Source organism: Anas acuta, chromosome 31 (genome assembly GCF_963932015.1).
Source record: "Anas acuta chromosome 31, bAnaAcu1.1, whole genome shotgun sequence".
NCBI classification, from domain to species: domain Eukaryota; kingdom Metazoa; phylum Chordata; class Aves; order Anseriformes; family Anatidae; genus Anas; species Anas acuta.
Window position 1 is genome coordinate 1,487,960 of NC_089009.1, and position 27,777 is coordinate 1,515,736.

The 27,777-nt window shown below is 48.0% G+C and overlaps 4 protein-coding genes across 18 annotated transcripts in view; 2 read left to right on the forward strand and 2 right to left on the reverse strand.

Moving 5' to 3' along the window:
* Nucleotides 1-10,439, reverse strand: part of LOC137846297 (C-type lectin domain family 2 member B-like) — a 153,495-nt gene extending 143,056 nt beyond the window's left edge. For 2 of the 7 annotated variants that reach the window (XR_011090439.1, XM_068664213.1), the window contains exon 1: nucleotides 10,286-10,432. The gene's annotated coding sequence lies outside the window, so the exon portion shown is untranslated. Of the gene's footprint in view, nucleotides 1-10,285 lie in introns of all 7 variants that reach the window. The other 5 variants (XM_068664216.1, XM_068664232.1, XM_068664221.1 and 2 more) reach the window with 4 other exon arrangements.
* Nucleotides 218-9,627, forward strand: LOC137846259 (killer cell lectin-like receptor subfamily B member 1C). 4 transcript variants are annotated; one of them, XR_011090432.1, is made up of 10 exons: nucleotides 218-358; nucleotides 1,097-1,186; nucleotides 1,463-1,612; nucleotides 1,949-2,103; nucleotides 2,550-2,665; nucleotides 7,259-7,357; nucleotides 7,749-7,877; nucleotides 8,198-8,352; nucleotides 8,770-8,888; nucleotides 9,269-9,408. XR_011090432.1 is itself a non-coding variant. In XM_068664121.1 (9 exons), the coding sequence occupies exons 1-9, from the start codon at nucleotides 280-282 to the stop codon at nucleotides 8,781-8,783; spliced, it is 987 nt and encodes a 328-aa protein (XP_068520222.1). In that variant the 5' UTR covers nucleotides 218-279; the 3' UTR covers nucleotides 8,784-9,409. The 4 variants fall into 4 exon arrangements, 3 of the variants coding, with proteins under 3 accessions (XP_068520222.1, XP_068520223.1, XP_068520224.1); XM_068664121.1 differs by having other exon boundaries at nucleotides 8,770-9,409; XM_068664122.1 differs by having other exon boundaries at nucleotides 1,469-1,612; nucleotides 8,770-9,409.
* A 136-nt stretch (nucleotides 10,440-10,575) lies between the features above and the next one.
* LOC137846313 (C-type lectin domain family 2 member D-like) lies at nucleotides 10,576-21,865 on the forward strand. Of its 3 annotated transcripts, none has more exons than XM_068664266.1 (8): nucleotides 10,576-11,871; nucleotides 17,334-17,395; nucleotides 18,513-18,740; nucleotides 19,186-19,239; nucleotides 19,659-19,751; nucleotides 20,129-20,304; nucleotides 20,416-20,519; nucleotides 20,813-21,865. In XM_068664266.1, exons 3-8 carry the CDS (start codon nucleotides 18,716-18,718, stop codon nucleotides 20,934-20,936), a joined length of 576 nt encoding a protein of 191 aa, XP_068520367.1. In that variant the 5' UTR covers nucleotides 10,576-11,871; nucleotides 17,334-17,395; nucleotides 18,513-18,715; the 3' UTR covers nucleotides 20,937-21,865. The 3 variants fall into 3 exon arrangements, with proteins under 3 accessions (XP_068520367.1, XP_068520369.1, XP_068520368.1); XM_068664268.1 differs by having other exon boundaries at nucleotides 21,110-21,865; XM_068664267.1 differs by lacking the exon at nucleotides 19,659-19,751.
* LOC137846269 (killer cell lectin-like receptor subfamily B member 1A) lies at nucleotides 20,029-27,039 on the reverse strand. 4 transcript variants are annotated; one of them, XM_068664137.1, is made up of 6 exons: nucleotides 24,496-27,039; nucleotides 23,692-23,793; nucleotides 23,281-23,424; nucleotides 22,769-22,923; nucleotides 22,252-22,367; nucleotides 21,421-21,561 (listed from the first exon to the last, which is right to left on the reverse strand). In XM_068664137.1, the coding sequence occupies exons 1-6, from the start codon at nucleotides 24,572-24,574 to the stop codon at nucleotides 21,438-21,440; spliced, it is 720 nt and encodes a 239-aa protein (XP_068520238.1). In that variant the 5' UTR covers nucleotides 24,575-27,039; the 3' UTR covers nucleotides 21,421-21,437. The 4 variants fall into 4 exon arrangements, with proteins under 4 accessions (XP_068520236.1, XP_068520237.1, XP_068520239.1 ...); XM_068664135.1 differs by lacking the exon at nucleotides 22,252-22,367 and having other exon boundaries at nucleotides 20,029-21,561; nucleotides 24,496-27,011; XM_068664136.1 differs by lacking the exon at nucleotides 22,252-22,367 and having other exon boundaries at nucleotides 20,029-21,561; nucleotides 23,692-23,781; nucleotides 24,496-27,008.
* Between the last annotated feature and the right edge of the window lie 738 nt (nucleotides 27,040-27,777).

A 27,777-nucleotide genomic window follows, 5' to 3' on the forward strand; every position in this document is an offset into this window, starting at 1 on the left:
TTTTTGCTATATATATATATATTTTTAAGTTTTATGCTAATTAAATAAAATGTCCTTCCCTTTGCACCTCTCAGAGGCTGCTTCACTTTCGGAAACCGCTTTTTGTGGGCGACCTCAGCAGGTTGGGGAGCAGAGGGCAGCAGGCGAGGCTCAGACACCCAGCGCCGCTTCACCCAGCTTTACCTCCAGGAAAAAATATATATATATATAAAAAAATAATAATAATTTCCTTTTTCTGCCCCTGCACCTGGCTCTGCTGCTCCCTGGGGACTGCTGGTGATGGCGCTGACAACGGTTTACACCGACCTGGAGTTGCCACCGGGTCCCAGAGGCATCCCACAGCTCCCAAAGCCTCCCGGTGAGTGGATTTGCTTCGTACCCATGGGTGCTGGGGTCCCTCTGGGCTTTGGGCCTATTTTTTTTAGGGGAGGTGGGCTGGACACCCTACAAACGGTGCTGGTGCTGTCCCTGGTGCCACCCCGGAGCTGCTGGGCCCTAGAATGGGGCGGGGGAAACACAGGAAGAATAAATTTTTTATTTTTTTTTTTCTGGCCCAAATCCTCATTTTCCTCGAGGATGTTTGCTCTCCACCTCCGCTACGGGGCAGAGCAGCTGCACGAGCAGATTTCTTTCCCCAAATCTCTCAGAAATGAGGAGGGTAGTGTGTTACAAGGAGATTATCCCCGAGGACACCGCTACCTGCAGAGCTTTTGCACGCTCCCCTTTCTCACCTCGCTCGAGGGCTTCTGCAAGCGGGCTGCAACCGAGCAGCAATTGTGGCTTTGAGCACCCCAAGGCTTCATTTTGGGCCCTTCCCTTGAGCCAGGACCCCCCCAAGCCCCCTCCCAGGTGCAGCACGGGGTGCAGAGGAGCTGAGCTGCTGTTCATCACCTCGGCCAAGCGAGGGAGGCAGCTTGTGGGTGTATTTTTTTGCTTCTCAGCTCCCCTCCAAGCCACCTTGCAGGATGCAGGGCGAGGGGGGGAGGGGGGACAGACGTGTCTGTCCCCATGACGTGGACACCAAATCGAAAGGTGATAAAACAGGGCAGGGACGGTGATGATGTGGTTTTCGTTCCCAGCATGTGTCCCGTTGCAGGACGCTGGTGGTACTGGGTGATACTGGGAGCTGGATTGCTTGGGGCCACCTTCTTGGCAAACATCGTGCTGAGGCTACTGCAGCGACACGGTGAGTGGCGGGGTGTCGGGGGGGGGGGGGGAACAAATCAAATCCCCCCCAAAAAAGCCATGGCATCTCTGTATTGCACCTGTATTTGGAGAACATCTCCTGGACCCACCAGGCTGTTTTTATTGTTTGTTTTTTTTCTGGGTTTGATGCCTGTGCTGCCACAAATCCCTGCTCCCTCTGGCAGCACCTTGCTCCATCCTACGCCGAGGGTGGCTCCGCACAAGGGTTTCACCCCACTGCTTGCATCCTGGGGTCAAACCCATCCCGCCCCCCCAATTTCAGATGGAAACAGCCTCAATCCCACTGTCTCATGCTCCTGGGAATCCTGCCTGGGCAAGGACACCCCCAGCTCCAACTGCTCCCTGAACTACTTCCAGCTGGAGCTCAGAAAGCGGCTGTGCGAGGCCGAGAGCCACCAGGCACCAGGTAGCCCATGCTGTTACAGGGGTGTTGGCTTGCTTTGGGCCCCTCCACGCAGAAAACGGGGCCCGACAGCGAGGGAAAGCCCCCTTGGACTCCCCATCCTGCTGCTTTCCCTCCATGTTGTCACCTTTATCCTTCCCCTCTCCATGCACCCCTCTTTGTCCCTTCAACCTCTGCTCCTATCCCTCCAACCCCAGCTTTCCCCCCAGTTCTCATAAAGTTTTTTCCCCTAAAACAAAACAAAACAAAACAAGGGGTTGAGAAAAGCTTGGGAGGGTCCTGGGGAGGGGTCTCCCAGCTTCGCCCCTTACCCAGCTCATGTCCCCAACCCCTGCCCAGGTGCCGAGGGCTGCTGGCTCTGCCCTGCGGGCTGGCAGCCCTTCGCCACCAAATGCTACTGGGTTTCTGCAAAAACCCTGCCCTGGGAAGAGGCAGGACGTGACTGCAAGGACAGGAGGGCAGAGCTGGTGGTGCTGAAGAGCGTGGAGGAGAAGGTAAAGGACCAAAGAGAAGCATCACGACCCCAATCGGATTTTTTTTGCAGCTGATGCTGCCTGCCCAAGTTGCAGAGACAATCGGATGTCAGGGAAAAATAAATAATAATAAAGAAGGGGGAATAGTAATGATAAAATAATACAATAATAAGAGAAGGGGGAGAAAAGAGGGATGGAGGGGGGTAAAAATTGGAGAAGGGGAAGAAAAGGAGGTGAAGGGGGGGGGAAAGAGGGAGGGGGAAGAAAAGGGAGAGAAGGGGGGAAGAAAAAGGGGAGAAAAAGAGGATAAGGTGGATAAGGGGGAGATGGTGGGAAAAAGAGGTAGAGTGGGGGAAAAAAGGGTGGGGGGGGAAATGGGGAGAAGAAGAAAACGGGGGAGAAGGGGGGAAAAGGAAGAGAAAGGGGGGGAAACACAGGGAGATGGGGTCTGCTTCCTCCTCCCCTAGGACTTCACTGGGGCCATGAGCAAAGAAATACCAGGGAGCTGGACGGGGCTCAGCACCATCCCAACTCAGGGCAAGGAGTGGACGTGGATGGATGGATCCCCTTTGCAGGATGATTCGTGAGTTGTTCCCAAGCCCTGTGCAAAAACCCCATCCCGGAGAAATTTCGGTTGCTCACCCGCTTCCTTGACAACAAACTCCCCCCAAAATCCTTCCTGAGCTGGTGGGGAGCAAATGAAATTTGGACAATGTGGGCCCGCAGCCCCCAGCTTTTCAGACAGGAGAGGAAGAAGTAATCAAAGCATTTTTCCTGAGTATTTTCGCTGCAATTTCAGGCAGGGAAATTTCAACTGGTTAAAAAGGAGATGCCCCAATCCAGGATATTTTGCAGCTGGGGTCCTTCTGTAGCCAGAGTGACTCCGATATCCAAAAAAAAAAATAGAGCTTTTGGGATAGATAAATATTTATTAGACAAAGCAGGGGGTGTATGGGGAGGAGAAACGACTGTTTTTTTTTTGTGGGGCAGAAGTTGGAAAATTGCTTTCTATGCAGAAACAGGAGACAAATGGGGTGGTACGCTCCAAGCTGAATGACTAACACATTTTAAGGTGTTTTTTTTTTGGGGGGGGGGAACGTATGAAGAGATGAAATGTTGCTGCTGGAAGCAGCATCCAAGCGCTTCCTGTTGTGTTGACTAAAATCTTGCTTACGGTGCTCCCCAGGCTGCAGGTGATGGGGGAAAGGAGGGCAAACACCTGTGCGGCGATATCGAAGGGGCAGCTCCGCTCCCACTCGTGCAGCGCGCCATTGCATTGGATATGCCAGAAAGAGGCCACTAAGATTTAAGCACAGCTTCAACTGAGGGAGCCACGACAAGGCACAAACAGGATGGGACACGGCACCGGGATGCCAAAAAGCAGCTCCAGAGCTTCAAGGCTGGTGGCTTCTCCCAGCTCTGCTTCGTTCCTCCGCTTTCCCTTTCTCCTCCTACCTTTTAAATCCCCAAACAAGGGCATCAAGCCCTCAAGCTTTGGAGTGCTGGACAAATGTTTTTTTCCAAGCCTTTTGGATATTCCCAAGTCTCTCTGCAACTGCTTCAAAGACACGAGTGGTTGAAGGACCCTTTGGTCCCAGAGCTCCACGCTGTTGTTTTGAGGAGTTTCTACTTCTGCAAGCTGAAGTTAAAATAAATTAAGATATTTCTTTAAATAAGGCACCGTCAGGAACCCTACACAAGGGGGTTTAATGGTAACATCTTTCTCTTCGTCATCTTCACGGCGTAAATTCGGAGGCGACTCCAGGATGCAGGAGGATGCTGCAGGGGGGCAGCTCAGGGCTCTCCTCCAACTATGCTCCCCCAGTCATGGACATCGATAGTAATAGCATGGGCGTTGATAGTAATAGACTTAAAGGATTGTTTGTTACCTTTTCTGATTGTACATATGTATAGCTGTACTCGGGTTTGGTATGGAAAAGCGATGTTCTGTATATCTAGAAAGTTTGATGTTCTTGTGTACATGTTGGTAGAGCATAGACTCCGCATGCACCCAGCGCTGTTTTCTTGCCTTTATAAATATTATTAAATTCAGATTGAGTTGAGACTTCATTTATAACAATGGCAAAGTTTTCCAAATTCTGGCAAGTGTTTTACAAACAATCCTTTAAGTTTATTACTATTAATGTGCATGACTGGGGGAGCATAGTAGGAGTTGGTAATCCTGGTTGAAGTGCTCCCATACCTTCCATGACTTCATTAAATTCTCTCAGATAATGTAACACTCTTCATTTTCCATTCCTTTTCTTGATTACAAGAAGGCCTGCGATGGCAGTAGCTGAAAGACGGTGACAAGAAAGTCACCAACCTTCATCCCTACGACCCACAGCAACCACCACTAGGAGACACTGTGCAAGCGCAGATTCGGGGAGCATATCGAAATGACTTCTTGAACTAATTTTAATATGAAGCAGGAACAGGTCATGTATACGTATAGGCTCATTGTGAAACGTCATGCGTATATAGCTCCTTACTGCTTATAACCATGGCAAGTTGCCGTGTCACTTGCGAAAGACTTTGGTGGTACTAGCCCCGTTCTGCCCAGTCCTAAATAAACATCCCTACTTTACAATCTCACTGATTGTGGAGTTTTCCGCAATTCACAGCACCACGCTGGGTTCGGTCACACCCTTTCCCCCCCCCCCTCTGGGATGGGGGAGAGCATCAGAAAAAAAAATGAAGCCTGTGGGTTGAGATAGACATGGTTTATTAGGACAGAAAAGAAAGGAAAAGAATAATAATAATGGCAATGGTACTACTACTGAAATCTTTAACAAATGAAAGAAAAATTTGGGAAACCTGCCCTGGCTGGCTGCCCCTTCCCTCCCAATTTCAGTCCCTAGCCAAGCATTGCTTGCTCAGCCAGCCCCAAATTTTGCTGCTCAGATGTGGATTTACCCTAAGAGCAGTATTTTGAGTCCTGGTGTGTTTTGTCTTCTTGATTGCACAGAGATTTAATGAGTCGGGGGGAAGCACAGCCGCACGGATCATATGGTCCTGTGTGTCAGCTGTTGCCTTTAACGAATCCCTGCCATGACTGCACAGATGAACACACTCATGTTATGTATGGAAAAGAGAGAAAGAGAGAGAGAGACAGAGAGAGAGAGAGAGACAGAGAGAGAGAGAGAGAGAGAGAGAGAGAGAGAGAGAGAAAGAAAGAAAGAAAGAAAGAAAGAAAGAAAGAAAGAAAGAAAGAAAGAAAGAAAGAAAGAAAGAAAGAAAGAAAGAAAGAAAGAAAGAAAGAAAGAAAGAAAGAAAGAAACTCAAATCACTCTAAAGCTTGCTGTTTGGAGTTCTCTTAATGATGTTATCCTGGTGCTAAAAGAGGAAGAGGAGCAAATCTCCATTACTTTTGTTGAAGAAACCCCATTCACGGGACGATTTTTAACACCCCTCAGGAACGGGGGCAGAGGCAGGGGAGGAATAATGGCAAAAGCTCTGGATGCTGCATTTTTTTCTCAGCTGGGCTGATGAATCTTCCCTGCAAAGAGAGGGGTGCAGAAATGTGGCTTCAACTTCGCTCTTCTTGAGGCAGAACTCATGTTTTTGAGGCTCTTTGAGGACTGGTTGGCTGCAGGATGCAGATCCTTTAGGATGCATATTCTTTAGGGTGCATATCCAAATAGTCTTTTTTCCCCTCAAAACAGAATTAGCTTTCTTTTTTTTTCTTTTTTTTCTTTTTTTTTTTTTTTTCTTTTTTTTTTTTTTTCTTTGAGGTTGGAGAGGGCAAGGGGGAGACAGGGCAAGGACAACTCCTAGTTGATCAAGGTGGTTTCTCATGGTGTCAAAAGTCAATCTTAGCTCCGGCTTGCTGTAGCAACAGGAAAAAGAAACAACAGAAGACACAACAGTTCTCTGTTTTCTTTTTTTTTTTTTTTTCTTTTTTTTTACTTTTTTTTTTAAATTTTTTTCAAAGAAATCCTGGGAGAACACAGCCGGAAAGCTGTGCACAGGCAGGGGCTGAGCAAAGGTTTCTGCCAGTGCCTGGCAGTGCAGTGATGACAGAATTAAATGCTGGAGTTATTAAAAAACAAACAAACAAAAACCAACCAACTTTCTTATCTGCTTTCAAGGACATCTTCCTTTCTTACTGGAATCACAAAGAAGCAGTGCCTGGTGCACATCAAAGGAATTTAGCTGGGCCCACACCAGAATGGGGTAAAACACTAAAAGACAAAAGCCCTTTTTTTGGCCATGAGACAGCATTAAGACCCAAGTCTGCCCCTATCTTCTCATCAGGGATGTAATTTATGGGGTGGGCTGTGAGCCTGGGGGAGACAGGAGGATCTTGTGCCTCTCACCCGGGCACTAGGCAAGGGTGTTGGTGACCCCAAAAACTTTCAGGGGCATTGAATGGCCGTGAGCTGTGGCAGGAAGTTCCAGCCCCGCCACTGGTTTGCACTTCAGCGTTGCAGCTCTGACCATTTTGGTTTCCTGTCCTCCGGACTCCATTGTGTCCCCTCCACCTGCTGCGTGTCCTTGTGTCCTCCTGCCATGGAGAATGAGGATGGCTACATGGCCTTGGACAGGCGATGCAAGTGGGGTGCTGTGGAGAGGCCGGGACCCCTCCAGGACGCAGGTAGCGGGGTCCGGTCCTCCGTCCCCACCACGGGTTTGTGGTGGCGAGAGGATACCCCGGGTGGCGATTGCTTGGCGGGGGGAAGAAGCGGGGTGGTGCAGCTCTTGGGGTCCCAGAGAGTCCCTCAAGCTGGGGAAACTGAGAGGGGGCTTGGGGGGGACGCTTGTCTGTGATAAGTTCAGTATCGTGGAATATAAATGGTTTTGCAACAGAACTGGGAAAATGGGCAAGCAGAGGAAATACCAGAGAGGTGGTGCCATAGTTCCATGAGGGCTGGAGATGGATGAAGTGTGAGAAAAGAGAGAGAAAGAAGGTTGTGATCATTGGGTTTTCACTTGTTTTTGTTTTTTTTTGTTTTTTTTTGTTTTTTTTTTTTGGTTTATGTGCAGGTAGCAAAGCGTCTGTCAAGATCTGCTCAAAGAGAGGGGCTCTAAAAAAATATTATTTTTATATTGTATTTATTAATTTTTATTTATTTATTTATTTGATATTATTTTATATCAATTTATTTCTTTCCGTTGTATTTAAATTTTAATTTACAAGAAAGTGCTTTCTGAATAAAACCACGGACTCTTTCAGCTCCTACCACATGCCCACGGTGGCACGGAGTCCTTCTGAAACTGAGTGTGCTGAGCCACGTGGTGCTGCTGGTGCTGCTGGTGATGCTCAGTGTACAGGGTGAGTAAAAAACACTCGTAAACATGTCCAAAACCCTAGCGACCATGAGGGACTTTTTTATTTTATTTCTTTTTCGCCAAGGGGTGTTCAGGGTTTTATCCTAGTGACCATCTCCATTTGGATGGGGACAATTTTGCCCCACAAGATGCATCCAACAAGAGTAAATCCCCTCTCAAAACAAACAAAGAAACACAAAAACACACAAAAAAATGCTTTTAAAGCAAGGGTGGAGGACACAAGAAACATTTTTATGCTTCTGCAAAAGTTGGGTATAGTCGTGACCACAAAGGGAGCTTGCAAAATAGCCTGGAGAACCCAACTCAGCCCTGCTCGGTTTTCACGACGTTGCCCTCAAACAGCCTCAGTCTCACCCCAAAATTTTACTTACAAGTTTTTCAGAAAACGCCGACACCTCCAAGTGCTCTGCAGAACAAGAGCGAGGCTGGGGGAAGGAACAGGATGGAGGTGTGCGTGATTTCCTCCCTGCAGCGCTACTTCTGCCGCTGGAATGGCTCCGCAGGTAACCCCTTTCCCGGGGGGGTCCCTGAGGTGGGATGGGTGTCCCTGGGGGGCTGCAAGCCCAGCTCGGTGTCAATGAGCATGGTGAGGAAGAGCTCGTTTTGCTGATCATCTCCATCCTCTGTGGGCCTCCGGGAGGAGGAGGCACCTCTCCACCTTCCCCGTGCTCACCCCACTGTGTGCTCCTTGTGGTGGATGGGTGGGGAAAGTGGGCAGGAAAAATTTGGGAGGGGAGAGAGCTCCCTCCCCAGTGCCTCTTGGCTGGTTTGAGCGAGACCTCGAGCACTTTTGGGGTGTCTCACGGCTCCATCTCCTCTCCAGACCACGGGGGCTGCAAGCTGTGCCCCCCGTCTTGGCAGCTTTTTGGGGACCAGTGCTACCAAGTTTCCAAATCAACTGGGACTTGGACGGAAGGCAAAAAAGACTGCGAAAGTCGGGGGTCCCATCTGGCCGTGCTCCGAAACACCACCGATATGGTAAGTGCAGAGTGGAGAAGGCTTGAAATGGACCCAAAATTCCTGGGTTTTGGTGGGTAGAGGGGCAAAAACTGCCCCGCAGCTGCTGGTTGGCGGCAGGAGGCTTGGTAGCTCCAAGCCACTTCGTACTAAGGAGGGAACGGGGCTGAATCAGCACCAAAAGGGCTTTGGAGGCCTCTTCCTACCTTTGGCATGGAAAGAAGGAGGGACACAGAGCTCAGGGGGAGCCTCTGGTGTCTCAGGCTCTGAATTTAAGCTCTTTCCACCCACTGAGTGAGGCAGCACCCAAGGGACGGGTGGTGTTTAGGGCCCGTCTCTTTGAGGATGAACCAAATGGGTTCAAAAAGCCAGCTTTGCACCCCAATGAGCCTCTTGCTGAAGGCCCCTGGAAGCCAACACTCCTCTCCCATTTCCCAGGAGCACTTAAATGAGGGGATCCAGCAGGACAGCAAGGAGAAGCTAACGGTGTGGATTGGATTAAAACCATCCAACTACATATGGAAATGGGTGGACAACTCCTCCTTCGATGCCACCATGTGAGTACAGCTGCAACCCGTGGTGTGCGGAGCAGCTTTGCTCCACTTCTGCCCCAAAATCTCCAATATTTGGTATCTGCGACAGCTTCTTAATCCCCCCGAATGGCTTTATAGCCCAATAGTTGGCTGTACGAAGCACTATAACCCAACATCTAATCACACCTACGCAGCCAACGTGGTTTTAATGCCCTGGGCATGCTCCAGTGGAGGAAGGAGCCAGATGGTAGTGCAAGCACAGCAATCTGCATGCACATCTGGGCAAGCCCGCAGCAAGAAGCCTCCTGGAGCCCAGTGAGACAGGCTGGGGGAGAAGCTCCCGTTGCCCCCTCTCCCAAGAGCAAAAGGAGCTGCTTTTGGGTGCTGACGGTTTTGGTTTGCAGGTTCCGTTCCCTTGGGAGTAAGAACGGCTGCGCAACATTGAAAGACAAGAAGCTGGAGGTCCATGGCTGTGGGAGCGACTACAAGTGGGTTTGCCAGACAGAATCCTTCCATCTCCTTTCAAAGACTGCAGGAGACAGAGAGCTGTATGGTGCCCACCCCGAAAAGACCGGCCTGCAGGATGCTTGCTGCTAATATTTGGGGTGAAGCCAACCCTCCTTGTTACAGCTCTGCGAGTAATTTCAGGGTTTGAACCCGACTAAGCCCAGCTGAGACTATCAGTGTATGGACTGGTGAAATTAGCATGTGTTTTATTTTTTTTTTTTTATTAAAAAAAGCATACCTATATGTACATAGAGACTGTATCTGTTCCATTCTTGCTTTGTCCTCCTTCCAACAGAAAGTGTATAGTAAAAAAATTGCATAATTCCAAGGCACATCAGATTTGTAGGATTCAGATCTAGTATTACAAACATACAGGTTTATGAAAGTTCATGCCCTATGACTAAGAGCACAGATAAAATGCTTCTTAGACCCAAATAGGCTTGCTGCAGTGACTGCTTCCCTGGGGAGCCTGTTCCATCGTGCAACCACCCTCTTGGTGAAGAACCTCTTCCTGATGGCCAGCCTGAACTTCCCCTGCCCCAGCTTGACACCATTCTGCGGGTCCTATCCAATCAACTCCCTTGACTGATTAGTGGGATAGTGCTTGATGCACCCCAGGGTATGGTTGTCCCTCCTGGCTGCCAGGGCAGACTGCTGGCTCATATTCATTCTCCTTGCTATCAGCTAAAACTCCCAGATCCCTCTCGTTACTGGACAGTACAGAAGATTGACTAAGCCTCCAAGAATCTGAGCAGAAAGAAAATTCTAATAATGTTGCTGCAAAGAAGCAGATTTAAGTAAGTTTTTACCAGCTTTTGTGCTAGTTTTGGCACAAGCATTATGTTTATGGGATCTTTTACTTGGGGTAAATCTTTTGCCTCCACTCGACGTAGTAAGTCCACACATGGACTTACCCTAAGAGCAGTGTGTCTACTCCTGGTGTCTCATGTCTTTCTTGTGCTGCAATTCAGTGAACGAGAGGAGCAGCTGCTGCAGAAGCACGGAGTGTTACTTAAGGGCGAGGGGAGGGGTATTGCTCAGCCTGTGATCTTGTGCGAGATCTTGTGGTCTTGCAGAACAGTGGCAGTAGGAACACCTCTCTTGACCGATATGTGCAAAGTGACTCAAACCTCACTGGCTGCCACTTGAACACAGGTTATAAATGTTTGCCTGTTAGCAAAAGTGGAAGGAAAGCAATCCTCTGTTACTTTTATTGAAGAAAGCTAGTGGGAGGAGTTTAAGGCCCCCAGGGGGGGAGTAATGCTGCATGTACTGCTGTAACGCTGAAAGCACCAATACAACATTTTATTGTCTGAGTTGGCTTGCAAAGACTTGCATGCAAAGTGGGGGCCACGGTAATGTGGCTTTGACTCACCTCTTCCTGGGGCAAAACTGAAGTTTCTGAGGATGTTTGAGGTCTGGTTTGCCACTCAAAATATCCTCTTGTCCCCTCAAAATAGGATTATCTTTTTGTTTGTTTGTTTGTTTTCTTGTGGGTACAGAGGGCAAAGGGGAGATGGGGTGAGGATGACTCCCAGGAGATCAAGATAATTTTTCCCCTTTGGGATGTGCAAGCACACGGCTGGGGGCTCAGAAAGGGGAGCCTGTTTCCAACTAGTGTGGGTTTACGTGGCAGGGTTTTGGTAGCAGGACTCCACGTCCCAAAGGACATCGAGCCCCATACGATGCAGCCGAGTGTCTGCACACTTGGGGAGCCTGAAGGACCCTGCCAGGAGCACGAGGGATGGATCTGATGGGGAAAAGTGTGCTGGGGGAGGGAGGATGAAACCATCTGGGCAGCAAGGAGTTAAATGACCATGAGTGTTCTCAGCAATGAGCATGGCATTTTGTGGAAACTCAGTGGGAAGGAGGCAGAGCCAGCAGCTGTGTGCATTTGTGTGCTCGTCATTAACCATTGCTTTCCCTTCAGATATTCAAAGCATCAATCATCCAGGCGGGAAAAGACCCCCAAAATGGAGACCCACCCATCCCCCTACCACCGATGTCACCCACTAAACCGCGTCCCCAAGCACCACATCCAACCTTTCCCTTTTATGGAAAAAAAGGGTTGGAGCAGCCGTGTGATGCAGCCGAGTCTGCGCATATTTGGGGAACCTGAAAGACCCTGGCAGGATCACAAGGGATGGATCCAATGGGGAAAAATGCTCGGGGGGGGGAAAGGAAGGGAGGATGAAACCACCTGGGTTGCAAGGGTTTATTACTTCCAGCAGGCTGCTGTTGGGCATGATAATTTTAACAGTATGAATATTTAGAGAGCCTTTCTTCTTTAAGAAAATATTTTTCATTTGATCCTGCAGAACTAAAAATAATTGGGAGGCTGCTGCTATGACCAGCAGAAAGATACTTGAAAGAAAACACCAACTTTCTGGCACACATTTTCTGCCCGTTATCTGGCTGTCCAGTCCGGATGCAGCTGTGTTTTTCTCTGTCTTCTTTCATTTTCCCCTGAGACAGAGAGGCACCAGCAGTGCCAAATAATGTAAGTAACCTTTTTTTAATTATTATTTTTATTTCTGATGCTGGTGGGGGCAGAGCATTGTTGTTTTGTTTCCATGACTCAGAGGCAGCTAGGAACCTGCCACATTGTCTGCTTTTTATTCTCTAATCAGACACTGCAGAGTCTTTGTGTCTTTTTCTGTAGGAGTTTCATGGAGCAGAAAAAAAAAATCAAAAAAACAGTTTTTGCATTTTTTAGCAACAGGGCTCTGTGGCGATGCCACGTATCAGCACAGGGTTGAAAAGCCCCAGCTGGTCCGTAGAGGGACAAAAAGCCTTGAGTTGAAGAGCCAGGGAGCTGAAACTGCACTTCCAGATACCTGGATGTGCTGCCCTTCCCTTGGACCAAGCGGTGAGCTATAGGGACATGAGCTGTGCGAGGTTTGGGCAAAGGATGTCTGAGCCTAATTCCAGGGATTTTCTGAGCTAAAAACAAAAGAGGGGAGTTAACCTGTGCAGCTGCAGAGTGACCAGCTGGAGTAATTTATTAAACCATGATTTGCTCTGAATGATAAGGTTGAGTCCCTATGGGTTAGGATCAGTGGGAAGGCCAACAAGGCAAGCATCCTGGTGGGGGTCTGTTATAGACTGAACCAGGATGAGGAGACTGATGAGGAGTTCTACAGGCAGCTGACAAAAATTGCAAAATTGTCAGCGCTTGTTCTTGTGGGTGACTGCAACTTCCCAGACATATCCTGGAAACACAACACAGCCCAGAGAAAGCAGTCTAGGAGGTTTCTGGAGAGCGTGGAAGATAGCTTCCTGACGCAGCTGGTTAGTGAACCTACCAGGGATGGTGCCCCGCTAGACCTTCTCTTCACAAACAGAGAAGGAACATTCAGTGCTGGGGGACATGCTGGGAAATAGTGTTTTCAAAGAAGTTTTAGGATTGAATTTGGCAGGGGGGGATAAATAGTGGTAATACGAGTGGGCTGCAGGTACCCCAGACTCCGTACGACAAAGCCTGGCTTGGCTTCAGATTTGGCTTGCACACTGGGGAGCCTGCTCCAGTCTGCAACCATCCTCTCAGTTAAGAACCTCTTCCTGATGTCCAGCCTAAACTTCCCCTGCCTCAGCTTAACGCCGTTCCCGTGGATCCTATCACTGGTGATTATGGAGAACAGGTCACCTGCCTCTCCACTTCCCCTCATGAGGAAGTTGTAGACTGCGATGAGAGCTGCACACAGTACTCGAGGGGAAGCTGCACCAGCACAGAGTAGAGTGAGACAATCACTTCCCTCGACCAACCAGAGATGCGACTAGCTTGTTCCCAGGTTTTATCCCTCTTCCCTCCCCAAGTCTGTTTTTTTGCTGCAGCTCCGCCCAGATTATTAATTCTACCGATTAATACTATTTTTTTTGCTTCTTTTCACCTTTATTCTTCTTTTCATTCCCTCCCAGAAAAAGCACAAAGAAAGAAGCCAGCTGCCTTCGCTAGAAGAAAGACTGGGAAAGCCCTCACAAAGAAACAAACAAGAGAAAATAAAAATAAATAAATAATAAAAAAAAAAGATTGAAATGTTTTAAAATATCTTAAAGACAAACAAACAAAAAAATATAGGAGTTCTAAACATCTGCAAGAAGATTCACACACCCTTTGTGGTAGCAGAAGCTTCAGTAAGGCTAGCTGAAAAGGAACAATTTGGACAACGTTGTTGATTTTTTTGGCTTTACTCACAGAAACACATGAGTGGTGTGGAAGCTCACTGGGTACACATTTTTGGCATTAAAGAAAAGGAGAGAACAAGAGGAGAATGAGAAAAACACAAAAAAACAAACAGCACAAACACAAAAAGAAAGGTGAGAAAGAGACAATGAGGGTGCAAATGGCAGAGGGCAAATGAAAAAAAAAAAAAAAAAAAAAAGGGAAAAAAAAAGGAAAAAAAAAAAAGAAAAAAAAAAGGAAAAAAAAAAAAAGAAGATGGAAACCTGCCCTGGCTGGCTGCTCCTTCCCTCCCCATTTCAGCCCCTAGCCGAGCGTTGCTTGCTCAGCTGGCCCCAAATTTTGCTGCTCCAACGTTGACTCACCCTAAGAGCAGTGTGTCTATCCTGGTGTCTTCTTGCTTGTGCTTCCATTTAAGGAATGAGAGAAGGAATAGTGCTTCTGTTATCCTGTTCATGCAGCAGTGTCCTGTAGCAGCGAGGGAGTGGTATCACTCAGCCTATGATCCTACGGAAGAGCACTTGCAGTAGGAATACCTTCAGATATTAACCAAAACCCGTCTTGAATAGTAAGGCTTCCGAACTCAAAAACCTCACTGGCTGCCACTTGAAAATCCATTATAAATGTTTTCCTGATGACAAAAAAAAAAGCAACAATCTGTTACTTTTAATGAAGAAACCCAGTGGGAAGAGATTAAGGCCCCTGAGCAGGGGGGGCGAAGTACTGCTGCATTACAGCAGTAACCTTGAAAGCACCAGTATGTTTTTTTGTCTGAGCTGGCTTGCAAAGACTTGCATGCAAAGTAGGGGCAATGGTAATGTGGCTTTGAATCACCTCTTCCTGGGAAAAACTGAAGTTTCTGAGGGTGTTTGACTTCTGGCTGACTGCTAAAAATAACCTTTTGTCACCTCAAAATAGGATTATCTTTTTGTTTGTTTGTTTGCTTGCTTTCTTGTGGGTGCAGAGGGCAAAGGGGAGATGGGGCGAGGATGACTCCCAGGAGATCAAGATGATTTTTTCCCCTTGAGATGGGCAAACACACGGCTGGGGGCTCAGAAAGGGGAACCTGTTTCCAACTGTTGTGGGTTTACGTGGCAAGGTTTCAGTAGCAGGACTCCACGTCCCAAAGGACATCGAGCCCCATACGATGCAGCCGAGTCTCTGCACATTTGGGGAGCCTGAAGGACCCTGCCAGGAGCACGAGGGATGGATCTGATGGGGAAAAGTGTGCTGGGGGAGGGAGGATGAAACCATCTGGGCAGCAAGGAGTTAAATGACCATGAGTGTTCTCAGCAATGAGCATGGCATTTTGTGGAAACTCAGTGGGAAGGAGGCAGAGCCAGCAGCTGTGTGCATTTGTGTGCCCTTCATTAACCATTGTTTTCCCTTCAGATATTCAAAGAATCAATCATCCAGGTGGGAAAAGACCCCCAAAATGGAGGCCCACCCATCCCCCTACCACCAATGTCACCCACTAAACCATGTCCCCAAGCACCACATCCAACCTTTCCCTTTGATAATAGTACTACTATATGATGATAATAGTACTACTATTAATAATGTGTACAAACAAATGATGCACAATGCAATTGCTCACCACCCGCTGACTGATGCCCAGCCCTACCCCGAGCAGTCTGGCCCCCCTCCCCCGGCTAGCCACCCCTATATATTGTTTAGCATGACGTCAGATGGTATGGAATACCCCTTTGGCTAGTTTGGGTCACCTGTCCTGGGTCTGTCCCCTCCCACTGGCAGGACAGAGCAAGAAGCTGAGACGTCCTTGCCTTGGTGTAAGAAATGCTCTGCAAAAATTAAAACATCAGCATGTTACCAGCACTCTTCTCATCCTAAGCCAAAACATAGCATTCTACCAGCTACGAGGAAGAAAATTAACTCTGTCCTAACTGAAACCAGGACAGACAGAGAGGCACCAGCAGTACCAAATAATGTAAGTAATTTTTTTTTCTTTTTTTTTTTTCTTTTTTTTTTTTCTGATGCTGGTGGGGGCAGAGCATGGTTGTTTTATTTCCGTGTCTCGGAGGCAGCTAGAATACGCCATGCTGTCTGCTTTTTATTCTCTAAGCAGACACCACAGAGTCTTTGCTATTTTTTTGTAGGAGTTTCATGGAGCTGTTATAAATGAGGTCTCAACTCAATCTGAATTTTGTAATATTTATACTTATAAAAGGTATAAAAGCTACAAAAGGTATAAAAGATATAAAAGACAAGTAAACAGTGCTGGGTGTGCGGGGAGTCTATGTTCCACCAACACGCACACACAAACATGAGACATTCTAAATGTTATAAATGAGGTCTCAACTCAATCTGAATTTTGTAATATTTATAAAACATATATTTCTAAAAGGCATAAAAGGCAAGTAAACAGCGCTGGGTGTACGGGGAGTCTACGCTCCACCAACATGCACACACAAACATTATGAACATTATGAACATACAGAACATTGCTTTACATACTAAATGCAAGCATGTCTATATATACCTAAAATCAAAAAAGGTAAAAAACAATCCTTTAAGTTCCATAATTTAATAAAATAGAGTACACCTATACGTATTCACGATCAGAAAAGGTAACAAATTATCCTTTAAGATCCATGACTTAAGAGTCTCCATTTTCCATTCCTTTTGAACAATAGATCTTGCTTTAAGTTGTCAAGCAACTCAGTCTTCAGGTCTTATGTATTCCGTTCTTCCCAGATCGAAGAAAAGCATATCCATCTCCTTTTCAAGGCCAATAGGCCTGGGTCAAAAGGCACGTTCAGGTCAACAGGGAGCAGAACAGCAAAAGCCTTCGATGGCTGTAGCAGCAGAGGGGCCCATGGCATAACAGTCGGATCAGTAAACGAGCCCGCAGCTCCCTCACTGTCTGGCAAGCCACATGTTTCTGACTGTGGTCCCAAATGGCTCTTTAAGGCCTCAGGGATTGCTCGCCAGGTGCCCAGCAATCCCACTGCAACCTTGTCGTTTTTAGTTGCAGAATCCCACACCTTGTCCTCAATTTGGTCCCACGTTTCAGGCTCATAAACTGTCCGATTGTTAAGAAGGAGAATAAGCTGTAAGGTTACCAGGACAGTCTTTGTTCCTAAGGACGTATGATTCCCCATAATGCGCAACTGCTGACCAGCGAGGGGCAGTTGTGTGCACCGGTCCGCTTCTCTCAGCTTGAGCTTCTCTCCAGCTCCAGTGCGCCTGTTTCCAGCGACTTTCTGCACAAGCTTCTCTGAGCAGTTTGCTAAGTTTGGCCGAACCCATCTTCATGAGGCAATCAATGTGCCTGTTCCTGTCCTGGTCTCCATTCTGCTAGCCTGTTCCTTTTCATTCCTTCTTTCTGCTTCTTTACTGATGATGTAACTTCATCACATAGTGTTGCCTTTTTTTTTTTTTTTTTATCTTGAGGGCAGGCTCCCCTCTTATACCCTTCTCTCCACAGCAGTTCTTTTCAAAACAACTTTTCATTGGTCAGACAACTTTGCATATAACAACAGCAAACACCCAGAAACTTCCATGCCTTAACAGCTGGAGAACAAGAGACCAGCTGGAGAACAAGAAACTGGAGACTGCATGGAGTCTCCTAAATCACCCTTCTTTGTTCCCTCTAAACTCTTTTGTATTCCTGAAGGCTTCGTCATTAAGAGTCTAATGTTATCTCAACCACAGGGCTTTCCGACCCCCATGGCCACACTCTCAAATCGCCCCCCTTCTTTATTAATATCAACCATTCTCTTGACATGAATTACCACTCCATATATAACACTTGCCACCAGCTAATTGACTTTAATGGCAGTGGGGGGAGGAGAGTGCCTGCAGAATGTGCTGGAGGATGCAGGTGAGCTATGATTTGGGCATGGGGCTGCTGCTGCTGGGTGGATTTGGCTTATCGGAGCTGTTGTGTTGAGCTTACGGGGCAAGATTTGGGGAGCAGGGGGTGCCCACAAAGGAGCAGCAATGACAAAGCATTAGGGACCAACCTCAACCCCATTTCCCTGCCCAGCTCATGGGGAGCAGGTAGAAGAGGGTCGATGGGGCAGAATTTGGTTTTGTTTTGTTTTTAGTCCTCCCTGCTGCAGTCTGTTCTTAGCAGGCAATAAATTAGCAGGCAATAAATTAAAATCTGTCTATACTGAGGCTGTTTTGGCTGTATAATTGGGATCCCTTCTCCTTTTCTCAACCCTTGAGCTTTCTTTTCATCCTATTTTCTCCTCCAGCTCTTTGGGGATGGGGAGCAGGAGCAGCCCGATGGAGCCGAGCTGCCCACCAGCACCAAACAACCAGGCATAGGGTTTCTGTGTTTCTGTCCTTTTTTTTTTTTTTTTTTTTGCTTGGACAAAGAGCCTTTGTTTTCATTGCCAACATGTTTGCTGAGGGTGCTGCTGGATCAGGCAGTAAATTCTCTTCCCACTGGAGCCATGAAACTGAGACCAAAGCTTGCTCCTACGGATTTCAGCATGCTATCTGATGTGAAAACAGCCTTTATTGCCTTTTTTTTTTTTTTTTTTTTTTCCTCCCAAACACACCAAGCTGTAGTCTGGGGCAGGAGCAGTTTGACTTCTGGGGATGAGTTGGTGCTGAGGAGAGTGGCAAAGAGCTGTTGTAAGGTAGCAAAGCTCTGCCCAGGTCCAACTTTATCCAAAATGGAACAATTTAAGAAAGAAAAAAAAAGAAAAACAAAACAAACAAAAATAAAGATATTTTTATGCTTCCCTTTGGACAGCATAACCAGCCAGGCTGGTTTTGCCTCAGAAATTCTTGTTGTAAAACAAAGCAGAAAAAAACAGCCATAAGGTCTGGATTTACCAATGTTTTGTCTCTGTTTACACAGCTGGGCTTTGTTCAGCACACCTGGAGGCTCTTCCTTTAAAGAACCTGAGCTCTTCTTGAGATGGAAATGATTCATCTGTGATTTTCTTGTTTTATTGTTAATTTTTCTTTTTATTTATTTTCAGTTGGTAGCTGGGATATTTTCTGCAGCCTGTGGGACTGAACGAAGTTTGGAGTGAATAGAAACAGCAAGAAATAAGGATGTTTTACCACGGGCTTTAAGAAAATGGTGCGTCCAGGTCTAAATAGCATCTCGGATATTTTTTAGAAGAGCTGGCTGGAGAAACAAACAAACAAACAAAAAACAGGAAAAAAAGGGACTTTGAGGATGGCAGAAACCCTTCCTGATGCAGGTAAATAACCCCCGTGCTCTTTCCTTACTGGTCTTAAGGGCTGCCCTGCCTGCGATGGGTGGTTTGGATTTTAGGGTTATGTTGCTATAGTGTGTTCTTCTGGTGGGCTGTCAAGTGGAGCGGGGGCTGGAGCCAAAAAACGTTGAAGAAATGGGGAAGTTATCGAGACCGCACTTCCCCATGGCAAACAGAAGGTGCTGAAATGGTTTCCTGGCTCAAAAACAATGGGCTCGAGTTCTCCTTCAAAGCAGGAAGGTGGAAACCATGCATCCACCACTGTCTGCTTTCCATCTTCCCCAAAATAAGGGGATGAACTGCTGCTGCAGCCCTCGGGCTGGCCCTGATGGGTGCAGAGGGGTGTGTGGGGCCTGATCCTGCTCACGGGGCCAGGCAGGAGGCAGAGGGGCTCCTCCACGTCCTTACCAGCCCCTTGGCTTTGTTATAGGTGAGGACCCGACTGCTGTGATGATGTCCCCACGCCAAAGAGCAACGGAGACGAGTAAGCACCAGTCCTTTTTTTGGGATGCCGCAGTGCTGCTGGAGGTCATGGCAGAGCTTAGAGCTACATGGGCATAATTTAATTTAATTAAAATAGCTGGGGAGAGGAGCGTAAGGATGGGAAAGCTGTGAGAGGTATGGAATGGCCTGAGCTGTGGGTGTGGGTGCAATGCTCATATCCAAGCTTGAAGGGGATGGAAGTGATGCAATGAGCTCAGGCAGCCCTAAAAATCCTCAGAAGCCAAAGGCAGCCTCTGAACTGAGCCTTTTCCCCAAGATACGTGCTTTCTGGGTGTATTTTCAGGTGCTGGAGGGAATAGAGGGGCAGTGGGGAGCTCGGGGGGCTCTTGGAGGCACTTGCACCCCATGTTTGTTGACCGTGCCTCTCCTCCGTGCTCCGTTGCTTTGTTCTCCCTCCAGCTTTTAGCCTCAAGTGCCTTAAGGACAAACTGATCCCCATCGGGGCCACCGTGCTCGTGACAGCGTTGGTGATCACCGTCATTGCCCTGGCGGGTAAGAGGATGGAGGTGGCCCTACCAGAATCCTCTCCTCCCCTTTGGAAAACCCAGCGGTGAGGATAGGGCAGGGGCTGGGCATGGGATGCCACGGGAAAACCTGGATGGGGGCAAAATTTGTCCGTAAAGGGGCCAAAATTGCCTCAAAACACTCTGCTCCAGGAGGAAGCTGCAGAAAGACCTTTATGGAGAGGAAGGAGGTGTTTATTTCAGCCCTAAGTGGCTTCTTGAACTGAAAATGAATATTTTGAACAGAAAGGTGAAAACAACAAAAATAAAATGAGAAGTGGAAATGAACATGTTTTTTACAGGATTAGATCTCACAAATCATCACCACTGATTAAAATAAGCAGATTTCCTTCTGCTTATTTCCAGCCAGGAAATGTCCATCCTGCCCCTCTCCCATCCTTCCCACCTGCTCAGAAAACGGCATCGGGTTCAGGGAGAAATGCTTCTACTTTGTGCAGAACGAGACCAACTGGAACAAGAGCCAGAGCTTCTGCCTCTCCCTAGGAGCCCAGCTGGCCACCATCGACAGCCAGGAGGACTTGGTTAAAAGAGGGGTTTGCCGGGTGCTGGGGTGGCTTTTTGGGAAGCAGCTGTGGGGTTCCTTGGAGGATGTAAGGTGAAGATGGGCACAACATTTCTTCTTTGCTTTCCAGCACTTCCTATTGCACTACGGACGTCCCTTGCACTACTGGGTTGGTCTGCATCGGGAGGGATCCGACCCCTGGACATGGTGTAACGGGTCTCTCTTCAACAACCTGTACGTCCTGGCTGCTTTTCCTCACATTTTTTAATGGGCTGGGAGCAATTAACCACCCCTTCTTCTAATGCTTGGTCCTTGGGAAGCAGCTTGTGGATGCAGAGGGCATCCCTGGATGAACCCATATGGGATTAATCAACCAAAAATATTTCTTCCTTCATGGAAGGGGGCAGATTTAGCTTTGCATGGGGGTCATTGTCCGCTGGAAAGGATTCTTCCTCCTCCTTCCAGCACCGTTTGCTTATGTGGGAGATGCTCAGCCCCTTGACTTCTCCTTCTGCTACTCTATGCAGGTTCGATATCAAGGGCAATGGCCAATGTGCCTACATCAACCTTGCTGGGGTCAGCAGTGACTGGTGCTCCCAGCAGAAGTATTCAGTCTGCAGCCACCCCCTGCAGAGCCCCAGGGGAGCATAGTTGGAGGAGAGCCCTGAGTGGCCCCCTGCAGCATCCCCCTGCATCCTGGAGTCGCCTCCGAATTTACACCGTGAAGATGACGAAGAGAAAGCTGCTATCATTAAACCCCCTTGTGTAGGGTTCCTGATGGTGCTTTATTTAAAGAAATAAGTATTAATTTATTTTAACTTCAGCTTGCAGAAGTAGAAACTCCTCGAAGCAACAGCGTGGAGCTCTGGGATCAAAGGATCCTTCAGCCACTCGTGTCTTTGCAGCAGTTGCAGAGAGACTTGGAAATATCCAAAAGGTTTGGAAAAAACATTTGTCCAGCACTCTGAAGCTTGAGGGCTTGATGCCCTTGTTTGCAGGATTCAGAGGTAGGAGGAGAAAGGGAAAGCGGAGGAACGAAGCAGAGCTGGGAGAAGCCACCAGCCTCGAAGCTCTGGTGCTGCTTTTTGGCATCCTGGTGCCGTGTCCCATCCCGTTTGTGCCTTGTCGTGGCTCCCTCAGTTGAAGCTGTGCTTAAATCTTGGTGGCCTCTTTCTGGCAAATCCAATGCAACGGCGTGCTGCACGAGTGGGAGCAGAGCTTCCCCTTCGATATCGCCGCACAGGCATTCACCCTCCTTTCCCCCGTCACCTGCAGCCTGGGGAGCACCGTAAGCAAGATTTTAGTCAGCACAACAGAAAGCGCTTGGATGCTGCTTCCAGCAGCAACATTTCATCTCTTCAGATAGTTGTTTAGCCCCCCCAAAAAGTTTAACCAAGTCAGCCGTTCAGCTTGGAGTGTACCACCCTGTTTGCCTCCTGTTACTCCAGAGAAAGCAATTTTCCAGCTTTTGCCCCACAAAAAAACAAACAAACAAACAAACCAAACCAAAACAAAAATACAAAAAATACTAAAAAAAAAACAAAAGAAACAAACCAAAACAAACAAACAAAAAAACCACACTTGTTTCTCCTCCCCATACACCCTCTGCTTTGTTAATAAATATTTATCTCTCCCAAAAGCTCTATTTTTTTTCTTGGATATCAAAGTCAATGTGGCTACAGGAGGACCCCAGCTGCAAAATATCCCTGACTGGGGCATCTCCTTTTTAACCAGTTGAAATTTCCCTGCCTGAAATTACAGGGAAAATATGTAGGAAAAATGTTTTGATCACTTCTTCCTCTCCTTGCCGAGCAGCTGGGGGCTGCGGGCCCGCATTGCCCAAATTTCATTTGCTCCCCACCAGCTCTGGAAGGATTCTGGGGGGAGTTTGCTGTCAAGGAAGGGGGTGAGCAACCCAAATTTCTCCTGGGATGGGGTTTTTGCACGGGGCTCGGGAAGAACTCACAAATCATCCTGCAAAGGGGATCCATCCATCCACGTCCACTCCTCACCGTGAGTCGGGATGGTGCTGAGCCCCGTCCAGCTCCCTGGTATTTCTTTGCTTATGGCCCCAATGAAGACCTAGGGGAGGAGGAAGCAGACCCCTTCTCCCTGTTTTTCCCCCCCTTTCTCTTCCTTTTCCCCCCTTCTCCCCCGTTTTCTCCTACTCCCCATTTCCCCCCCCATCCTTTTTCCCCACTCTCCCTCTTTTTCCCACCTTATCCCCCTTTCCCCCTTATCCTCTTTTTCTCTCCCTTTTCTTCCCCCCTTCTCTCCCTTTTCTTCCCCCTCCCTCTTTTCCCCCCCTTCACCTCCTTTTCTCCCCCTTCTATTATTATTTTATTATTTTATCATTATTATTCCCCCCTCTTTATTATTATTTATTTTTCCCCGACATCCAAGTGTCTCTGCAACTTGGGCAGGCAGCATCAGCTGCAAAAAAATCTGATTGGGGTCGTGATGCTTTCTCTTTGGTCCTTTACCTTCTCCTCCATGCTCTTCAGCACCACCAGCTCTGCCCTCCTGTCCTTGCAGTCACCTCCTGCCTCTTCCCAGGACAGGGTTTTTGCAGAAACCCAGTAGCATTTGGTGGCGAAGGGCTGCCAGCCCGCAGGGCAGAGCCAGCAGCCCTTGGCACCTGGGGCAGGGGTTGGGGCCATGAGCTGGGTAAGGGGCGAAGATGGGAGACCCCTCCCCAGGGCCCTCCCAAGATTTTCTCAACCCCCTGTTTTGTTTTGTTTTGTTTTGTTTTGTTTTGTTTTGTTTTAGGGGAAAAATCTTTATGAGAACTGGGGGGAAAGCTGGGGTTGGAGGGATAGGAGCAGAGGTTGAAGGGACAAAGAGGGGTGCATGGAGAGGGGAAGGATAAAGGTGACAACACGGAGGGAAAGCAGCAGGATGGGGAGTCCAGGGGGGCTTTCCCTCACCGTCGGGCCCCGTTTTCTGCATGGAGGGGCCCAAAGCAAGCCAACACCCCCGTAACAGCGTGGGCTACCTGGTGCCTGGTGGCTCTCGGCCTCGCACAGCCGCTCTCTGAGCCCCAGCTGGAAGTAGTTCAGGGAGCAGTTGGAGCTGGGGGTGTCCTTGCCCAGGCAGGATTCCCAGGAGCATGAGCCAGTGGGATTGAGGCTGTTTCCATCTGAAATTGGGGGGCGGGATGGGTTTGACCCCAGGATGCAAGCAGTGGGGTGAAACCCTTGTGCAGAGCCACCCTCAGCGTGGGATGGAGCAAGGTGCTGCCAGAGGGAGCAGGGATTTGTGGCAGCACGGGCATCAAACCCACAAAACAAACAAACAATAAAAACAGCCTGGTGGGCTCAGGAGATGTTCTCCAAATAGAGGCAAAATACGGAGCTGCCATGGCTTTTGGGGGGGGGATTTGATTTGTTTTCCCCCCGCCACTCACCGTGTCGCTGCAGCAGCCACACCACGATGCCCGCCAGGACGGCGGCCCCAACCCATCCGGTTCCCATTATCACCCAGTACCACCAGCGTCCTGCAACGGGACCTGTATTGGGAGAGAAACCCACATCGTCGCCATCCCTTCCCTGTTTTAACCCCTTTCAGTTTGGTGTCCACGTCATGGGGACAGTCACATCTGTCCCCCCTCCCCCCCTCACCCTGCATCCTGTAAGGTGGCTTGGAGGGGAGCTGAGAAGCAAAAAAAAACACCCACAAGCTGCCTCCCTCACTTGGCCGAGGTGATGAACAGCAGCTCAGCGCCTTGCACCCCGTGCTGCACCTGGGAGGGGGCTTGAGGGGGGGTCCTGGCTCAAGGGAAGGGCCCAAAATGAAGCCTTGGGGTGCTCAAAGCCACAATTGCTTCTCACTTGCAGAAGCCCTTGAGCTTGGTGAGAAAGGGGAGCGTGCAAAAGCTCTGCAGGTAGCGGTGTCCTCGGGGAAATTCTCCTGGCAGCACATTTCAGAGAGATTGGGGGAAAGAAATCTGCTCGTGCAGCTGCTCTGCCCCGTAGCGGAGGTGGACAGCAAACATCCTTGAGGAAAATGAGGATTTGGGCCAGAAAAAAAAAACAAAAAACTCTTCTTCCTGTGTTTTCCCCGCCCCATTCTAGGGCCCAGCAGCTCCGGAGTGGCACCAGGGACAGCACCAGCACCGTTTGTAGGGCGTCCAGCCCACCTCCCCCAAAAGATATAGGCCCAAAGCCCAGAGGGACCCCAGCACCCATGGGTACAAAGCAAATCCACTCACCGGGAGGCTTTGGGAGCTGTGGGATGCCTCTGGGACCTGGTGGCAACTCCAGGTCGGTGTAAACCGTTGTCAGCGCCATCACCAGCAGTCCCCAGGGAGCAGCAGAGCCAGGTGCAGGGGCAGAAAAAGAAAATTATTATTATTTTTTATATATATATTTTTTTTTCCTGGAGGTAAAGCTGGGTGAAGCGGCGCTGGGTGTCTGAGCCTCGCCTGCTGCCCTCTGCTCCCCAACCTGCTGAGGCCGCCCACAAAAAGCGGTTTCCGAAAGCGAAGCAGCCTCTGAGAGGTGCAAAGGGAAGGACATTTTATTTAATTAGCATAAAACTTAAAAATAAATATATAGCAAAAAGAAATATCAAAATAAAAAGCATTAAAATAGCAATAGCAACCCCTTCTTCTCCAGGAGTGTGGGGTCAGGGCAGGGCTTTCATCTCATTTATTATCATGTTTGTATTGCAATTATCTTCTTGCACAGAGGTTTGTGCACCTTGGCACCAAGCTGGGGAGGGGAGCATAATGCCCTTTTCCATGCAATTATCCCCAAAGTTCCACTTAATAATCAGTACCTCTCCCTTTCCCACCTTTGGAGGTGAGGGTAAAACCTTGGAGGGGGGAAGAAGAAGCAGAAGCCACCAGCGCTCAGCCCCTTTGCCTCCAGCACCTCTGCAAGCCAGGGACAGGTATAAGGGATGGGGATTTTAGCAAAAATAAATAAAATGAAATAGATTTTAGGGTAGAATCTGCATGGCTGCTCCCTCCCTAACATTTTTTGCAAAAGTGCTGCAGAACTGTTCCCTTGACAGCAGCAGCGGGTGGTTTAGCACCTTTTCAGAACCTCATCCACGACAAGATTTAACAGATTAACACCTCGTTATGTTTTGTGTCTTCATTTAATTTTTAAGCCACCAAACCCCAAACCTCCCTGTCTTCAGCCCTTCCTGCCTCTGGCCTTTTGAATTTTCTTGGTTTCTCTTGGATTCTGCACGTTCTCTTTTAAATAACCCCCAGGCAAATTTCTTTTCATGCAAAAGAAATTTGCAGCAGCAAGAAGTCCATGCCAGGATGAAATTTCCTTCCTATTTTTATTTTTCATTTTAATTTATGGGCCCCTTCCAACTAGGGATATTCTATGATTCTGGTTTTTAAGTCCTAGCATCCCTGTTTCCTCTGATTTATTTTTGCTCCATTTCACCCCATAGTTTAGTACCTTCATTGATTTTATTTTAATTTATATTCTCACAAATCGTGGGCAAGCATGAAGAGATGCTTCACCCCAAACATCACCCTCATCATCTCCCTTCCTTTAGATGGCTGAGACTTTGGAGGCGCAAAATTTCCATTTTCCATAAATTTCTCCACCAAAAGTCTTTGGGAATATGGGCAGTGAAGAGCCACCTCATTAAGAAGGTTGGATGTCATTATTTCGTCAATGAACCTTGCTGGATTTATCAACTAAATTCAGGTTTGAGATATCTGAGCTCACATCGCAGCCTCTCCACCCCAACTATTGCTCCAGAGCAAAGAGTACAAGGGTTGCAGAGCAAAGTGGTGGAAACGTCTCCTCTGTTTGGGGTGGAGAGGACAAAAATTGGTGGAATTAATGACTGAGAGAAAGTTTTTGTGGAGAAGGGGTTGCACAAGCCTCTGTGGTTGGTGGTGGTGAACCAGCTGAAGAAATGCTCCAAGGGAAGAAATGGGTGAAAAACCTGCAACTTTTCTCACTTTTCCTGCAGCCCATCCCAAAATCCAAAACACCTTCACACACCAACCAATGCCAACGAGGTGACGGCTCCCATCATCGCGGCACGGATCCCCCAGACCCTTCTTGTCCCCTCTTAGGCTGGGAAAAACAACTGAAGCCCTGAGGTTTCCTCCTGCAGCAGCAGCACTCTGCTCTCCCTCGTGCTCTGTGAGGTACTGGAGGATGTGGCTTTGCTCTGCAGGTTGTTTTTTGGTCAAATAAAGCAGACGAGAAATCATCTTTCTCTACCAGACAGCCCCAAAGGGGGATCCCAGGGCACAGCAGAAAGGATGCGTCCATCCCATTGTCCTTTGCCTACGTTTTGTGGCTGTACAAATTCATGTTGAGGATTTTTAGGTGTCCTTTCAACAACCAAAATTTTGGTTCAAATGATTTTGCATCCACTGTGTTTGATTTATTTTTTTTTTTTTCTAAATAGATTCCTCTTCCAAACTCCATCCTTCACCCAAAACCCAGAGCTTGGTCCATCCCAGTAGCCCGTCCCATCTTTCCTGCTTCACCCCCTCTCTTTTAGGGCTGGAGCTGCCCAAAACTAACCTATAAACCCCCTTTTTATTCGACCACCTCAAACACAACCTTTCCCAACCCAAAACACATTATTATCACCTTATTTTCTCCAGTAGAGGGAGCAACACACAATGACTACTCCTGCTCTGGATTACGGAGGCTTCGCCCCAGCTGAGACAAAGCTCCCTCCAGGCATAGGTCCCAATTCTGGAAAACTTCAAAAATGAGCGGATTAAAATTGAGCTTTGGGTTTGCAAAGGGCATGGAGTAGGGGAATTGAGCCGGGCAAAATTCATTTACACTTGCAGGGAGTAAACCCGCTATAAAGCTGCCACCCAGCATGTTCAAAAACCCTTTTTCTCCATAAAAGGGATGTTTTCACCAGTCTGTGGCCAACCTAAAGGTGCTCTTTCAAACCCAAGTGTGAAGAGACACTGCTCTAGCTTTAAAGATAAAATTGGAAAAAATAAAATAAAATTGAAAGATGGCTTTCTTGCAAAATTTGTCATTTTTGAAGAAAATGGGGGTTGGACCTGATGATTTCTTGAGGTCCCTTCCAACCCCTACAATTCTGTCATTCTGTGAAAACATAAAGCAAATTTCTAGAGACACCTCCTGCCTTGGCGGCAGAGGAATTTGGTGCTCTGGTTACTGCTGGTTTAAAAGCAGAAAATATGGCCTGAATATATGGCATTTGATGGAGAGCTTCCAATGCCTTCTTGTCATGTGCTGCATGCTCTGCAGAGCTCCTGTGTCTCCAAGAGCTGCCCACAGCTTCAGCTGGGAGAAAATATGTGTTTTAGCAAACGGGCAGGTTTCTAATGGAAATGTGCGCTTCTCTTTGTATTTTTATTTTTTGGCCACTCCTCCTCAATATTTTATTAGCAAGGGGGAGTGGTTAGAGCAAGGGGGCAGTATTTAAAAGGGAAAAAAAAAGAAAACGTTTCTGAGCACACCAATCGCTGATCCACAGCTTTGGTAACACCCCTACTCACACAGCATTGGAGGAA